Source organism: Mycteria americana, chromosome 14 (assembly GCF_035582795.1).
Source record: "Mycteria americana isolate JAX WOST 10 ecotype Jacksonville Zoo and Gardens chromosome 14, USCA_MyAme_1.0, whole genome shotgun sequence".
NCBI lineage: Eukaryota > Metazoa > Chordata > Aves > Ciconiiformes > Ciconiidae > Mycteria > Mycteria americana.
This window is the reverse complement of record NC_134378.1, coordinates 14,426,146-14,442,503: the sequence shown is the minus strand read 5'-3', so window position 1 is coordinate 14,442,503 and position 16,358 is coordinate 14,426,146. Positions and strand designations below refer to the sequence as shown.

At 45.3% G+C, this 16,358-nt stretch overlaps 1 protein-coding gene across 1 annotated transcript in view; it reads right to left on the bottom strand.

Annotated features, from left to right (window-relative positions):
• Window positions 1-925: 925 nt before the first annotated feature.
• Window positions 926-16,358, bottom strand: part of CDH4 (cadherin 4) — a 468,873-nt gene continuing 453,440 nt past the window's right edge. The window contains exons 11-16 of the mRNA XM_075516899.1: window positions 15,025-15,167; window positions 10,467-10,700; window positions 9,153-9,386; window positions 4,858-4,997; window positions 2,749-2,913; window positions 926-1,132 (exon numbers count right to left, since the gene is read on the bottom strand). Coding sequence (XP_075373014.1) covers window positions 926-1,132; window positions 2,749-2,913; window positions 4,858-4,997; window positions 9,153-9,386; window positions 10,467-10,700; window positions 15,025-15,167 — 1,123 coding nt within the window. The remainder of the gene's footprint in view (window positions 1,133-2,748; window positions 2,914-4,857; window positions 4,998-9,152; window positions 9,387-10,466; window positions 10,701-15,024; window positions 15,168-16,358) is intronic.

Here is a 16,358-nt window from a genome sequence, read left to right as displayed (position 1 = left end):
AAACAAACAAATGGGCCTTTGGTCATTTCACGATTTACTTTGTAGGGTTTAGGCAAGGGCTGTCGGAGATTTCTGTTGCAATAACCAAAGGCTTTAATCAATGCTATAGTTCTATGCAGCTACATTGAGTGTGACCAGGTGACGGCAGAGCCCCCAGTCGGTATTTTGCATCTGATAACACTGAATTATATACAACATGATGACTAGTTCACCACCTGCTGAGGCTTAAAGATGGCTGTTAAGATTTCGACTCAAACATCTCCCCCCACCCCCGACCTCCCCATCCTCTTCCACCCCGGAATGAGTCACCCCCTTCAAAAAAAAAAAAGGCAAAAAAGAAACAATCTCCACAGTTCCTTTTTGTTAACTCCTTCCCAGCTAGAACTGGCTTAGGGTCACAGGGAGTGCTGCCCAGGATGGTTGTATGTTTGTTTTCATCACTCCTGAGATTGAAGGGAATCTGATACATGCACCAAAAGGCACTTTCAAATATATATATATATTTTTTTTAAAAACAGTGCTTCTGTTCTAAGAAATTCAAGTTAAGACAGAGTGCCTTTCACTCTCTTTAGTCATAAAGCAGATAAACGAGCAATATCCCAGCTGACATTAAAAAAACCAAACCAAAACAACAAAAAAAACCTGCAGCAGAGACAAGTGTTCATGCGAGACAGCTCAATATTCTAAAAAAAAACTGGAAAGGAAAAAAAAAAGGAAAAAAAAAAAGAAACCTCCTATATCACCACTAAAAATAACAATACAGTCAGCAGGGGATATTAATTAAAAAAGCTGCCACATCTGTACAGTTCTTGCTTCTGCATCGGCTCTTTTTGTTAATGTTGTCGTCTGTGGGTTTGTTTTTTTTTTTAAATTGTTTTTTTTTTCTTCTTCTTTTTTTTTTTATTTTAAATAACGTGAGGTCAGTTTAATCTTCCTCGCCACCCCCATACATGTCCGCCAGCTTCTTGAACCTGGGCCCCCAGTCGTTAAGGTAGTCGTAGTCCTGGTCCCCGGAGCTGGAGGAGTTGAGGGAGCTGACGGAGCCGGCGGTGGAGCCGCTGCCCTCGTAGTCGAAGACCAGCAAGGAATCGTAGGGGGGGGCTGTGGGGTCGTTGTCCGCCGCACGCAGGCCCTTGGGGAGCAAACACACGGCGTTAATACCTGCCATGGGGTCTTACGGTGATGGTGCTAAGGAAGGGTGTTCGGGTAAGCGTCTGGGCTGGTGGGATGCTTGGGATCCCTGCAGCAAAGCTAAAAGAGGATGGTGAAAAGCTAAACGAGGATGGGGACCAAATGAGGGTCCTGGGGCTTCCCCGTGCCCAGATGCCCCCCGGGGCTGGAGCCCTCCCGGCTACCCCCAGGAGAGGATTCATTAACTCCCAGCGCCTCTGTAAAAGCCGTATGGAGAGGGAGGGGAGTTATTTCCAAGGATCCAGCTCTGGATCTGGAAAGCTCTCGCGTCTGGACAGTGCGTCTTTTCTGGGGTTGCCTGTTAAGATTTCCAGCTTGGCCAATGAAAGAACGAACAGCACCCTTCCTCTCCCACCAATACCCATTATGTTAATTTTGTTTTCTTTAGGGGGGAAAAAAAATCAATCCTAGCATAATTCTGCAATTAGGAGAGACTTGAGGTGTGAAATCCTGGGGCGAGGGTTGGGAAGCATTGCTGTTCCTGTGTGTTGTGGGCAGCATTGTAAGCAGGCCACAGAAATGGCCTCGGGATATGGAGAAAAAGAATTGCTTTGCTGCAGCCCAGCATCAGGAAAAAGCCTAGTGGAATAGACCTATGACAAAGCAAAATGTTCTGCATTTGCACCTTCAGAAACCCCAATCTCAGCATGGGGAGATGGACCAGGTTTTACTGCAATGAATAGCAGAGAGAGCATGTGTAAGAGCGAGTCTTCACGTGCATGGATGTGTGTAAATGTGTGCATGAAGGTTGGGCAGGATCAAAGGAAGAAGGAATTTTAATGATGAAAATGAGAAAAAGCACAGCAGGAAATGGATATAATAATAGAATTAAATAACATTTATTTTTCTGACTTAGGAAATGGATGGTGTGTTTTGTCTCGGAGGAAATAATGCATTGATTGGTTTGTAACCACTCAATCACCCAAAACTAAAAATGAGACAAGACATACTAAACGGATAGATATTTGTACAAGCAGGTAAAGGAGTGGTAATATAACGTAACATAAAGAAACCCTCTCTGATCCGAGATGAATCTCTCTGTTCTGCAAACTCTTTGAGGTTTTAGGCCAAATAGAGCTTATTAGGGGAAGACACAGATTGGTGAAATAATTACAAGTCCAGGAGCCACAAATGGCACCTCTGGCTTTAAGCAAACCACGCAGCTGCCTTGCCACCGCCTCCCCACCAGGACCACGCTCCTTTGTCCACGTCCAGACAACATGTTTACTGACAGCAACTGCAGTATCATAGCAATCCAAGAGAGAGCTGGATCAGGTTATACTGCCCGGACGCTGAAAAGCATGGTGTTTGTGATATCCACGAGTCAGAAATCTTAGGCTTTTTGTTTGCGCTTTGGCTTTTTACAGGCTCGGTGCCTTTATTAGGCCAAGTCCAGCATCCTTTGCTCATGCCAATCATTCCCCTGGCTTTGGTCAGACTCCTTCATGTGAGTAATAGCATCACTTGGTCCATGCAGGCAGGTAAACGTTGCATAGCTGATGTCAGTTGGCTGCTCAAGCTTTTAAGACGTGACACAGGACACCCTACAGAACATACCTCATTAATAAAGTCACCAATATCCCCTGGATGTGGGATTACTGGTCTTATAGGATACTGCGGTTCAGCTCCAATAGGTCTTTCATCCACCCTTCTGACTCCAGGTGTCTTGTTCAGCACATGATCCATGGTCTCTGGCTGCTGGAGCTGGCTTAAATCGTAATCCTGTGACAAATGGAAAGGCACGGGGTGAAACCAAGAGCTTTTCATTCAGATCATCTACTCACCCAATGTACAAACAAGTCGAGGGGTCTAATCCTATTTCAGCTGAAGTTCGACGGCAAATCTTATCCCTGGGTATGTAGCACCTCTAACTATCTAAATTACAGATGAACCCGACCTCTGAGTTGCTCATACAATTGACCTCCTAAGAGCGTATCTTGAAACAGAAGTTAAATCAAATATTTAAATACTTTCTGAGTCTATTACATGGTGTCTAAATCTTTGGGATAAAAAATTGGCTTCAGTTTGCATGTGCATAGATAGGTATGTGCATAATTTTTTGATGAAATACGTAATATAATATAAAGACACAATGTCGGTAGACATATTATTGCAATTACATTTGTACAGAAATAAAAACATTAAAATGTGTATTGCATTTATGCATGTAGGCCTTTCAAAGTAATTACGTTCTTTCTGCTTGTGAAAAATCCCAACAGAATAGGTTTCTATCAAGGAATGAGAACCAGGTAATATTTCATTAAAAATGTATTCATGTAGGTAATGCTGTTTTGCTGCTCTTCCTTTGCTGTTATTTTTAACGAATCCTTTCTAAAATATTTAAGCCTACAGTGTAGTTGCCTGAAACCAGATACTTCAGCTAGTTTGAATGCTTATAACAGTACTTTGTTCTACTGGTAAAACTATTTTTGTGCTCAGACGGGGATGATTGAATCTCCAGGAGCAATATTTATAAATAACTTGTCAGTGACAAGAAAAAAGAAATGCTAATTGCAAGGATTTTTCCATTGAATAAGAACTTCACAAGTTTTGGGCAAAGTCCCTGCCTTGGCTCCCCCGTGGCGGCTCTCACCAGGCTCGCCCGCTCGCCTTCGGATGCCACCGGGACCTCCACGGCAGGACGTGCTGCAGTGGTTTTGTCTACTCCTTAAGCACCAGCCCCAACCACTGACCTTAGGACTCACTGACACCAGCCATGCACACAGCAGCCGCCGCTCAGACCCATGAACCATGCAGTCCGTTTAAGCAAGCAAGAATAAAGCCATTATATGATGCAGAGTCACGTAATTCGTGTGAACATCACATTTGAGAGTGTCACGGGCTTTTTGCTTGTGTTAGGTAGGAATGAAAAAACAGCAACTTAAACACGAGAGCTATTTTAGCTTTGGAAATACATCCGTAGCAGAGGGACAGCACATCCCAGGAGTGCAGGCCGGGGAAGTTTTCACGCAACATCAGCATCGGTGTCTGTAAGAAGAAGCCACCGCAGAAAAGCTGACGCATTCAGGCAGACTGTGGCTTAGGGCTCTGTCACCAAGCAAAGCTTTGCCACTGTACGCTTTGTGGTGAAAAAGAAAATCCCCAAATGTATTTAGACATTTCTCACAAACCACATCCAGAAATTAAAAGAAATTAAAGGCACATTAGAGACGATTAAATAAATGCAGGGAAAGCCCACAGAAGCTCTAGGCTTAAGCAAGCGAAGGCAAGTGCCTGCAGCTGCAGGTCTGGGGGAGGGTGGTAGGTGCTAACTGGTTTTACCAAGATCTCTGATGGGGAATGGGAAAATACACAATTTTAATGACCAAAATAGCAGAAATATTGTTTGAACATGAGTGTCAGGAGATAGATTGATTTATAGTTCCTCCCCAGGAAGCTGGCCTAGGGGGTAGCAAAATCCATGTAACACCAGCCTCCCTGCATGGTCCAGTTTGCACAGGAGAGTGTCCCAGTGACATGCTGGACCTAAGCTGGCTCTCACCGATGTCCATGTCGCACTGGGGAAGCCAATAAAGCTGCCTGGGCATAAACAAGGGTGAATGCAACCCTTTGCAGGTACTTTAGTGAAAATAATGTGGTTTCTGCCTTTTTGAGAGTATAGATTGCACAGCTGCTCCTTGGCCACGACCTGCGGGCTCTTCTCACCTGGTCTTCCTCTCCACCTCCCTCTTCGTCGTACTTCAGAATATTGTCCCTAACGTCATCCTCGGGGTCGATCAGGAGCTGCTTGGTATGGCGCTCCTTCTCCCGGCGTTTCATCCACACCACGAACAGCAGAACCATGGCTGTAACGGAGAAGAAGCGGGGTGAGCCAGGACCTGACGTGGCGTGAGGCCAAGCTGCGTGTGTCAGAGCGTGGTGGCATGCCCTAACGCCTCACCTGCCCTCTTCCGCTATGGAGAGTCTCACTGACTGCTAGTAAGAGGAATAAAATTTTATCCTATTGCATGTTCTAATTTATAAGAGAGAGATCGGTGAGAGCTGCAAATACTGTGACAGGCCTCCATTACAAACATTTCTTTAAGATCCATCACGAACGCTGGCTGAGCTGACGTTTATCAGAAGTCAAACACACAATCAAAGGAAAAGCAAACAGAAAGTATGAAAACTGATGCTTTCTGAAAGTATTTGATCTCAATCCTGAATTTTCAGGATTACATTTCCACCTTTTTATTCAGGGGCATAAAATAAAGGTGGAGGAAAGAGAGTTACAGAGATGCTGAGAAGCAAACAGGTACAGATGACTGGTACCTTTGCATGGGCGGCTGTTCCACCAGTGTGACACAGCGATGCCCATTCAGGTCACGAGCCCTGGCCATGGCAGTCATTTTGCTGTTGTCTGCAGTATGCCACGCAAGACTGGTTTGGGGACGGTGGGTAATACTGGGTCCCATAATCCCGCTTGGGCTCACTTATACTCTTTTTTGGTGAGTGAGGGAGGCTTTCTAGACTTTCTAGATCACATTAGCCAGGATATTAGCATATGCCTTTGGCCATCGACTTGCAAAGTAGATCTAAGATCATTTGAAATCCTTTCAGAGAGCAAGGCTAGCTTTGCAGAACAAGTGAGAGCAAATCTGGTAGCACACAGCCAATCTCCTCAGGCACCAGCATTTACATGCCAGGCCCTGGCTAATCTCTCTCAGTACTGTAACAGAGAGAGATGAACAGTTCTTGAATCATGAGAAATTTCCCCCCACTTAAACAATTTTACCCAAAGGGAACGCTGGCTCCCTGCTCCACAACCTCCTTCTTCAGAGGGCCACCCATGTCCCAGAGGTTGTGCGCTCCTTGTGACTTACTGCATGGAAGTCGCTCTAGGAACTTAAGTCTTCACTAACATAAGGCAACCAGATCTTGTCTTCTTCAAGAACCTGTTAATACGTCAGTTTTCATACTCATAGTCAGTAGCTGCAAATAATGCCATCAAAAATGAAATTAAGTCTGGGTATCTGATGCAGTTACACCTCCCCGTGTCTGCTTTCCCTCTGATCTCCATGCGAGCCACACACAAAGCTGTGACGGTGGTAATCTGCAGGAGAAAGGTGGCAATCTGCAGGAGAAGGGTGAGATGGATGGACGTTCCCGCCTACGTGTGGCTCAGGTTCATTTCACTTAGGTTAACCCTTGACCGTGCCAAAACACTGCAGCCAACACAACCGAACCCAGGCAGGACGTAAGATCCCAAAGTCTCTTTGTGTTTTTTAGCTGCGTAAGGAGAACAAGCAGCTGCTGTTCCCCATCGTCTCATACTTTGCAGGATTTCTTTCCCTTTGCCTCTTCATGGAGCCTTGGCGTCACTTCACCGAGGGCAAGGAAGAGACCAGATCCTGGGGACACCGGTGGGCGGCCCAGCCTGCAGCCCCACTGTGTGGGGAGGTGGTTAGGAGGATCTGAGTTTTTTCTCTCAGCACCAAAGCGTTTATACCCAACAGGAATTCAGTGAAGTGAGCAGAGGAGGACCGGACAGCTAATTACTGCCATTGTGTGCCAACTGGCTGCCGTCCCTGCCTGCCAGCTAACAGAATTGTTTTCAGATAGTTCAGCATTTCTTTAATGCTTATCCTAGATCTATTCAAGAGAGAAAAAAGAAAAGGAAAGAAAATGTAACTCTTATCTGCAATATAAAACCTCAGCTATTTAGCAGACTATTGAAGTCCTTTTCTCGTTGTTCCTTTTCAAGTCTCTCACAACAAGATACCTGCCTAGTCCACAAAGACAATATTATAATGGTTACCAGGGTTTATCTTTTTCTTTCCTTTTTTTTTTAAATGCTACTTTTTCATGCACTTGTGGAAAAAACTGTGCCATTAACGCCTTTACAGCTACCTTGAAAAAAAAAAAGACCTTCAAAGTGTCAATAGCGGATGTAGTGCACTCTCCTTCCTTTTATTCATTCTGCAGAATGGGAAGTGCTATTACTGCTGTTAGACCCATTTTCACTCTGCATGTAGTTTTCCTTGAAATCTATTGTCTTCACCCTTCACAATTTTTTATTGCATTGCTCTTCTAAATGTGTTATTCGTGCAGCTAATACATCAGGTATCAGGAAGAAGAAAAAACCTTTGAGCAAAGGTAAAGCCAGAAACTTCCTTCACCTGAGCAACCTCAGATCTGTCCCTTTGCTCCGTCTTCCTTTTAAAGCCATCAAACTTTGACCTGCTGACTCTAAAATGGACAAATAGCACAAAAAATCCCGCATCTGCCTTCTTCCAGGCTATTGTTCAGAGGTCATGATATAAAACAGATAGAAAGGAGGCAAAACACTGGAAGGATGTAACTGGAAAACTGCTCATCGCAAATTACATTTTTCATCACTGATACAGTGCTTTGCAGCTCTTGAAGATAAAAAAAAGTCAATTAGAATTACAATGAATGTAAAAATAAGCTTTTGTAATAAAAACCGTAATTTAAAATGGGATAATGTATCTGAAAATGAAAAGAGGAATCTCCTAAATCAAATGTCCTTCAGCTGAAGTTAATTTCAGTCAATAGGATTTTCAACTGTTTAAATCATATTTTAGCACTGGATTTATACGAAAGTAGCGAAAAGAAGTCTCGTGTTTTATCACCTCTGTGGCTTCCAGTGCCAACTTCTAGCGCACCGGCAGCAGCATGCCTGCACACTCCAGCGTACCAAACGTGGAGGGACTGACGAACATCACGTCTTCTGCTGGGTGTGCAACTGTGGTGCATTCGCAACAAATGCCCTTGCTGAAGGGAGCAGCCTAAAACGTTTTGCTACTGGGACCCCACACCCAGTGAAGGACAGAAATGGCTATGCAATGGGATGCTTCCACCGGCTCGGATGGGCTGGATGAGGAGTGGGGACTGCAGGGACACAAACACCCGGTTTTCTTGCTCGCTCTCCAGGCTGATACGGTAAATCAATTATACAATAATACATTCCCATCACTGGCCCAGGAGGGTGGATGTTTGCCCAGAGATGACCCATGCTTGTAATGTACCATATCATATCCACATTAGGTGACATTTGTAGCATACGTCGCTCTGTCTGTTCTCTGTTTAAACACATTGGGGGTAAATATTAAATGTGATTTAGCACCATAACTCCCATTAGCTTTAATGGGAGTCCCATGGTTTCATCCTGTGTTTCTTGATGAATATTTACCTCATTGTTCATTTCAGCACTCATTTTTATCTATTCCTACTGTGCCAACTCCTGCTTGAAGTTATAATGATATCATTTTTATTTTTAAGTGTGTGCACACATGGTTATTGGTAATGCTCATGAAAGCCTGGGACTAACAGCATTGCTGGGCAAAAGGGATGGCTTTGCCTCGAGCAAAGGGATGGCCAGCCCTTCTCTGTGATGCACCTCCAGCCCTCCAGTGCTCCTGACAAACTGGGGATCCTTCCTCTAAAAACACTCACAATCCACCATGATTGTCTGATCTGTTGTCATTTTACAAGCAATGGGAATAACTACCATTCTTTTCCTGTGAACAACCAGAAAACTACAGCTATGCACTGGCTCTGCCAGGGACTAGCCAGACTCTCATAACTAGTGCATCTGGTGCTGGGAACCAGTATACCCACAGCCAGCCAGGGATCTAAGAGCTATGAGGGAGCCTGCCACAGGATTTTGGACAAGTCCTTCAACTTTTTCCTGCAAAATGTGGAGAATCCTGTCGCGCTCACTGCCTACAAGATGTTGTCTGGTGTAATGATGTTTGTAAAGCTACTGGAAGTCTTAGAAAGAAAAGTCCAATGCATGCAGAGAGTGCTCTAGCTTGTTTTGCTGACACTGCAGTGAAGGAGGTTCAAATGCAGATGTGTGAACCACCCCCCACAGCCCAAAGCTCATGGGCTCTTTCCTTTGCACAGAGCTTGCACGGCTCTTGAAAAATACCACGTATAGAAATGGGACAACAGGGGACAGGATGCCTCCCAGCAGTGTCACCCCCTGCGGTACTTACTTAGTAAAATAATGATGCAGATCAAGATGGCGATGATGGCACCCGTGCCCAGCCCCGCTGCGGCCACCGCCCCGATGGTGGTGCAGTCGCCATTCTCGTCGCACGGGCACACCTTCACTTTGATGACGCATGTGTTGTACAAGGGGGGGTTTCCCGAGTCCGTCACGATTATCGGCACATCATACACACCCGCTTCCAGGTACATGATTCGTAAACTAAGCTGGGCATAATCGCCTGGAGAAACCAAGACAGACAGACAGATGACAGACACTCTGGTAGAGCCTTGCAGCCATACTTGTACAGGCAGGGCTCCTCTGCCAGAGCAGTCTTCTGAGTCCTGAAGAAGAGGCTATCAACAACACACCTGGGCAGGACAGCTTCAGACTTCTGCCCTAACGGTTTGGTCAACAATCAGCCTACGTTTTGCAAAATACTGTGCTGCACTAACCTACCCTGATGCCATTTGCAAATCCAGTTGCATGCATTTAAAATGGCACGAAATGCAAATACTGAAGCATGGATGATGTTCCCTGGGTCTCGGCTGCCCCAGGCCACGGCGCAGGCTACCTGCTTGCCCACCCGCCCACCTCGGGATTTTTGGGAAGCCTATCGCCCATCGATGACATGCTCAGCCAGGGAATCCTTCTGGTGTTCCCTCCCATTGCAATACAAGAGCTGTGGGACTGAGCGCCAGGCTCCGAGGGCACAAGCCGTTGCCCCTGGCAGAGGGTGCCAGACCTCAGTGAGAGGGACCAGCTTTGAAGTCAAAACTAGCCCATGGCTCCATGATATTTTCCATCCTCTGCTGAAACTACCAATAAGAGGAGCAATTAGGGCCATTTGTGGTTGCATGCTGTAATATAAAAATCCTTCACATACTGGTAATCTTCACACTTACCTAGCCCTCCTGGTTCCATGGTAAATTAAAAGGCTGCCTTTATGCAATTATGGTCACAGAAATGAACATTGATCCTGATTGTGGCTTATGACAATTACATTGGAACATAAGGAAGACTGATAATAGCTTTTTTCCCCTTGGCCATTATGGATGATTTATACTCTGTTCACTACTGATAACTGTTCATAATTATGAACTGCATTAAAAAAAGCCAAGTGCCAAGGCTCTTAGAGTTACGCTGCAGGTCTGATACAAATCATTTCTGATTAACTATCTTGTCTATAATGTCAGCCATAATGTGCTTTAAAAAATAAAAATCAGATAAAAAAGTAGGAAAGTTTGGAAGTTTGAAGCCGCACGTGGCCTCATTAGTGAATCAGAGTCCAAATGTCCTCAGGATTGCCTGCCCCATTTACCATTCAGCCGCGTTATGGTCCAGTTCTTCCTCACTGCAGATGGCACACTTGGCAGCTCGAAGACAAAGGGCCCAACATTTGGATCGATGTCAGCATCCGCGGCTGTTATGTTGATGACATTCAGGTTTGGCTTTTCACAGATCTGTGCCTCCTTTGGCAGGAGCTCAGGAGCATTATCGTTGATGTCGATTAGGTAGATCTGCAGAGTGCCAGTGCCGCTTGCGGGGGGTATACCTGAACGGGAGAGGCAGAGCCAAACATGGACCAATGACCATCACTCGAGAAGCAGTGGGAATGACAACACCGTGGACCAGCCCCCTCTCTGCCTTCCAATTTCAATAAACCAGGATTTTCACCCTCCCTCCTTGGACCTTAGTAAGGACATAATGCACTTTCATGGTCCTTTGCTTTAAGAGGTATTATTAAAACTTCCCCAAGCCTCCTAATGTTGCTGTTTTTCACTCCTGCAGAACGTGGAGGTTGAGTTCTGCAGATTTGTAGCCTACAGCAATGTCCTTAGTCAAACTCTAAACATACAAGGAGGTGATGCCAAGCTGCTAGTGCAAATTTTGGTAAGGGCTGTTTTGAAGAGGAAAAACCATTAGAAAGATAGCTAACAAGAGGAAGAAGAGGGCTTGGAGGGAAAAAAAAAGTAAGTAGTGTAATCCGTTGGTCAGCGTTTACTGTAGCACTTGCTAGCCACTTTTTAGATTTGCAAACTATTACACTGCTTCAAAGAAAGCCCAACTCTCCAGCCCATCCCACAGTCAGCCCTAGCTTTAGTGGTGAAAGGTCCTTGCTCAAAGCCTACGATATGAGCTAGCCATCACCAAACACGTTGGGTGATGCTACTAACCGATGGCAGCAGGATGCCCCAATATACAGTTCTTCATCCTCTTTACATTTGTCCCAACCAGCAGGGATGCCACAGCACAGCAGTCTTGGTCCTCTAGCCCCTTATTGATGAAGAGCCACATTTGTCTGACTAATGACCACTTTATACAGAGTAATACCTGCCCTGGCAAGAGAGAACAGCCTTCCCAGAAATGGTGCAGTATTTTTAATTTCTCTCCCCACACATATATCTGGCAGCTCCGTGTTGGCCTGCCCACCGCCTCCCTTCTCAGGCAGCGTTGCTTCAGCAATTCTTTTTTCAGGTTGTATTTTCAGCCCTGGCTCTTCCTCCCAGTGCTGGATATAAAGCTACACAAACCACTTCCCCACTTGGCTTTCAAACGCTTCTGCTTCCACAGACTTTCCTTCCTAAGTTCCTTTCTCATTTCTGCTCCATTTTTCGAGGGAGCCTTGAAAACTCTGAAGGAGCCCTGAAAATCCTTCTTTCATGGTTCCTACATAAGCTCTTCAACCACTGATCTCATCCTTTCATCTAGTAAGCATGGGGTAGGTCTCCCTCTAAAACAAGGCCTTTGATAAGCCTTGAAAGTCTCTGGAGAGACAGACCACCCATCAGGATACTGGGGCTGAACACGAAAACTGACTTTTGGGACCAAGCAAAGTGATTTCACTGTTTTCATGTTACCCAGAATATCTTCTGGGATGAATGCAAGGCCCACGCTCCAACCTCCGAGACAGACTGAATGCAAACTAGCAGTCCTGAGAGGCACTGACTGGCATGTGGCTGAAATAACCTGCAATTGCCGCACATACAAATGCGGTTTTGTAGGGCTACTGGGCATTGTTGGGCTCCAGTTCCTGGTATTTTTGGTTCTTTGTGCTCCTGAGTGCAGTTCTGGGGCAGTCTCAGGAGAAATGGAAAGTAAACAATTTTTTAAATGTCCAAGTACTACAAACCATGGAACACTTCAAATTATTTCAGCTGTCTTATGTGGAGAGAGCAAGGACTGGATGGAGCAGGTATTGATGTACTACAAAGGATCCTTGGACTTTATACTCAAGAGATGAGGACTACCACTGACTCCAGTGGAGAAGCTGGTCCACTCCCTGAAATTAAGATTGAAATACTAATGACAGTATTTCAAAAGAAAGAGGAATATACGACTGCTACATCCACATTTAACTGTTGAATTCCCCATCATTGCCTTTTTCACGGTGCCAGTGTCAGCACTCCTGGAGCAAGGTACAAGCCAACTGGCTTTCATGTTCGGCTGCAAGCAGGAGTCATTCCTTTCTGCTTGTGCAAAAACTTCTAAGGAACGTGGGCCACTGTCCTGACAAATCATGGCAGAAATGAAGTAAACTGTGCCTGTGGCTAACCGGCATCTTCTTGCCATTGTGTGCAGGCACCTGCATGCGGGGCCACTAATGCAGCCTGGTTTCCTACAGGATTGGGCCCCAGAGGTGAGTTCCCATGGGGTGCTCTGATACTGAGGAAGGGGTGGGACCCCGCTTCCTTCAGCTACAGAGTCTCTCTCCTCTACTCAGCTCCTTATTTTATGAAACCAGTTGGAACATATTTGAGTTCTCAGCTTCCCTGTGAGCTTGGCTGAAATTGGCTGAAGGGTTCAAACACTGCCAGGCTCCACACTCGTGTAGACACAGAGTGTGATCCAAAAGCCTCTCTCCTGGGAAACCAGGCTGTTGATTAGGATTCCGCTTTTTCCCCCTTTACATTGCAGCCAAGACTTTTCTTAAAGTGAATGTCTCTGCACTGTAGCCCAGGGAGAGAAAGAGAGCATGTCCAAGGAGTATTTGGCTAAACTTCTTCTTTATCATATACTGAAAACAGCAAAAAGAACTTCAAGGAAACAAGATGCTGCTGCTTCTTCAAGAAAGAAAGAAAAATCCCCACCAAAACGCCTGACCCAAAGCCTTTCTTTGATGAGTCTGTGATGCCGGAGAACCTGGAACTTGGGAGAAATGTGGAAAGAGTCTATTAGCCTAGATGAAACTTTAGCTGTTATCCTAAGCACTCTAGACAGAATTTTAAATAAGGTGTTGCTTTATGTGCATTTTAATGGCTGCAATATACCAGTGATAGATTAATTTTTCAGAATAAAGAGACTTATCTACATCCTCACTTTCTGAGCTGCTGAATGATGGATGTGGAGGTGCTGATGCCCTGCAGCATCAGCACTGAAGCCAAGGAAGGGGGTTAACTCCAAATCACATTGTACTAAGTGCCCGGGATCTGCAAGGTCAGATGGTGAGGATTAGTTTGATGGGTTCAAGCTCTACCACTGCTTTTGTGAATAGCCCTGGCCAACTCATTTGACCTGTTTTGCCCTGTGGCTCTTGCAGATGAATGCTGCTAGATCACCTTGAGACTATTTTGGATTTCACTGCCCTGGCTGCCTTCACAGAGGGGAAGCTGAGAATGGGGCTGTGGGACCACACCAGTTGTACCATTGATGGCACAAAGAAGGGGCAAAATTTGCTTCTTGGCACTGCTACTCAGCATGGAAACACTTTCATGAGTTTGCCTTGCCCCTGTGACCCAGGACGCAATGACTGAAGTGAAGCCTGAAACCCCAGAGCAAGTAAATTTTCATTAGCCCCGCAAGGACCATCGTATCTGCTCATGATGGACATGGCACCCTTCAGCTTGAGGGATAACAAGACCTAACACAAACGCTGTCCTGAAAGCACCTATAGAGCATGAGCAATATACTTAGGTGCTCACAGCCAAGCCTAGACTTAATTTTGGTGCTGAAGCTTGGCTCTGGTTTGATGTGAGTGCTCAGCACCCTGCAGGGGGAAGGCGAGGGTGGGAGAGAGGGAGGAAGGCCCTCTCCTTGCCCAGGGAAGCCACTGCGCCCTCCACAGAGCCTTTTCCAACTGGAGGAACTGAAGAGTGAAATAACAACATGGCCACATCTAGGTATGGTTAGCAAAAAAGTGATCAACTCCTAATCAGAATTAGGAAGAGAAATCCAGGGCAGCAGCACTGAACTGCTTGCCCTTGAGTGAGGCCAGCGCTGAGGTTCACAGGGCTAATTTGACCAATAGTGCTGTGTGATCTTTAATGAGTAGAGAAGAGGAAGCCTTAACAGGACTTCTCCCTGAGAAGATCTGTACTGGCCTCAGCGACTTTGATAATAAAGTACACCAGCGTCCAGACGCTCTGATGATGGCTGGCCATTTCGGAAACGGTAGCAGACGGAGAGAGATTAGCTCTGATGACAGACAGACAGACACCTTTCATGAAAGCCACAGCAGTTCAATGGACTGGTTTATTTTTAATACCCTCCTGCCATCCCCTACAATTATTTCTGGTTTCCTGATGGAAGGCTTCCTGAACGCTCTGATCAGCGCCTTTGGGACGATTACCAGGACTGGTGTGTTCAGCAGCCCTTGGAGAGCACATCCCTTTGATATTTTTTTTAAGTTCAGGCTACACCACTACACTGAACTCCCCAAATCGATTTTCCATTTGCCCTCCCTTTCCCTTAATAACACTCTCCGTATACTGTGCACATTTAATTTACTCCAGCAATTTCCCGTCCCACTTTCACATTTTTGACCATAAAAACCTGGGAAAAAGATAACTTATACTGACAACTCTGTCAGGGCATCATTTCTCTTAATGCATCACATTAGAGTCTTATTGAAGCATGAACAATGTGAAGCCTGGGCTCACCGTTGTCAGCCGCCAAGAATGTGGCCTCGTAGACATTATTCTTAATGTAGTCTGACTCTCGATCAAGGACAGCAGCAGTAGTGATCTGACCATTTGTGGCATTAATGTTCAGCCAGTTTGCAGGATCTGACAGCTTAGAGTATCTACAGAGAAAGGAAATAAATACATGGTAGTCTTTTCACTGACATATCCTTAATATTGCTTGAAATAAGGTTTTTTCTGGACTCCTGACCCATGATTCAAAGGACCTTTGGATAACTGGTTTTGTTGACAAACAAAACGCTAATTGAGTATCTGTTTTTTGACCCCTACAATTATTCAATTTTTCTATTTCTTTCATTTTAAAGGTTTTTCTTTCCACTAAGTGCCACTTACATGCCAGCTTCCTGCTGCTGGGAGTGGACATAGCCTGAGGTCTCTGCAGCCAAGGAGAAATGGGGTCTGCAATGACCACTGCATTCGTACGTCTGAATTAGAGGATGGATTCCTGCTCTCTCCTCCTCTTAATGTTGCCCTTCCTAAAATAGCTCTTGCTCTAAAGCCATGGATATTCTTGTTTTCTGCCCATCACTAATAAACAACAGTTTGGGAAATACCACATTGGAAGAATGGCAGTTTTCAGGCCACGCTTTTGTATCAGAATCGTATCTTCAGCAGCAATTGCCTTGGAGACACTATAATAGGAACTCACAGCTGTATTAAGGCGTGGACCCAAGGGTGAAGCAGTTTCAGGTCTGCTCTCCTGAAACATTTTTGTATGTTCTTGAAATAGCAGGTAAGATGATCCTATGCATGTGGGAGGTTCGAAGAGAGCAGCGACAAGGGGGTCCCCTTGGCAGCCCCCAGCGTGCCCCGGGCTGGAAGGACCCAACGGCAGACTCGCCTCCCAACTACTCAGTCAACTCACAGCCCAAGTCTGTTCATGTCCTGTGCAGCCAGCTATGAGCATGGTTTGTTTTGGGCAAACTTCTTCCATGTTCTCCAGATCAACATGTTCTGTTTACCTTTCTCACTTGCTTGTTTCCTTGGTTTTATTTTATTTGTTGCTTTTGATTTCTACCTCTCAGTTTTGTACAGTTTGAGTGCAGATAGACCCTTATTACCTAAACTGGAAACTAATAAATGGCCAAACTATAAATTACTGAAATAAGCAAACAAAAGCTGAGCTTATTTAATGGGTAACTCAGACCTGCTGATAGTTTTATATAATTTTTTTGTAGTTAGATACACAGGTGGCAGAATTTCTGGCTTCTGGTGAATATCCCTTTCCAGAAATGGGCTGTTTGAAGCCGAAACTCAAAGTGAAACTTGAGCTGAGTCAATCTATGTGAGCA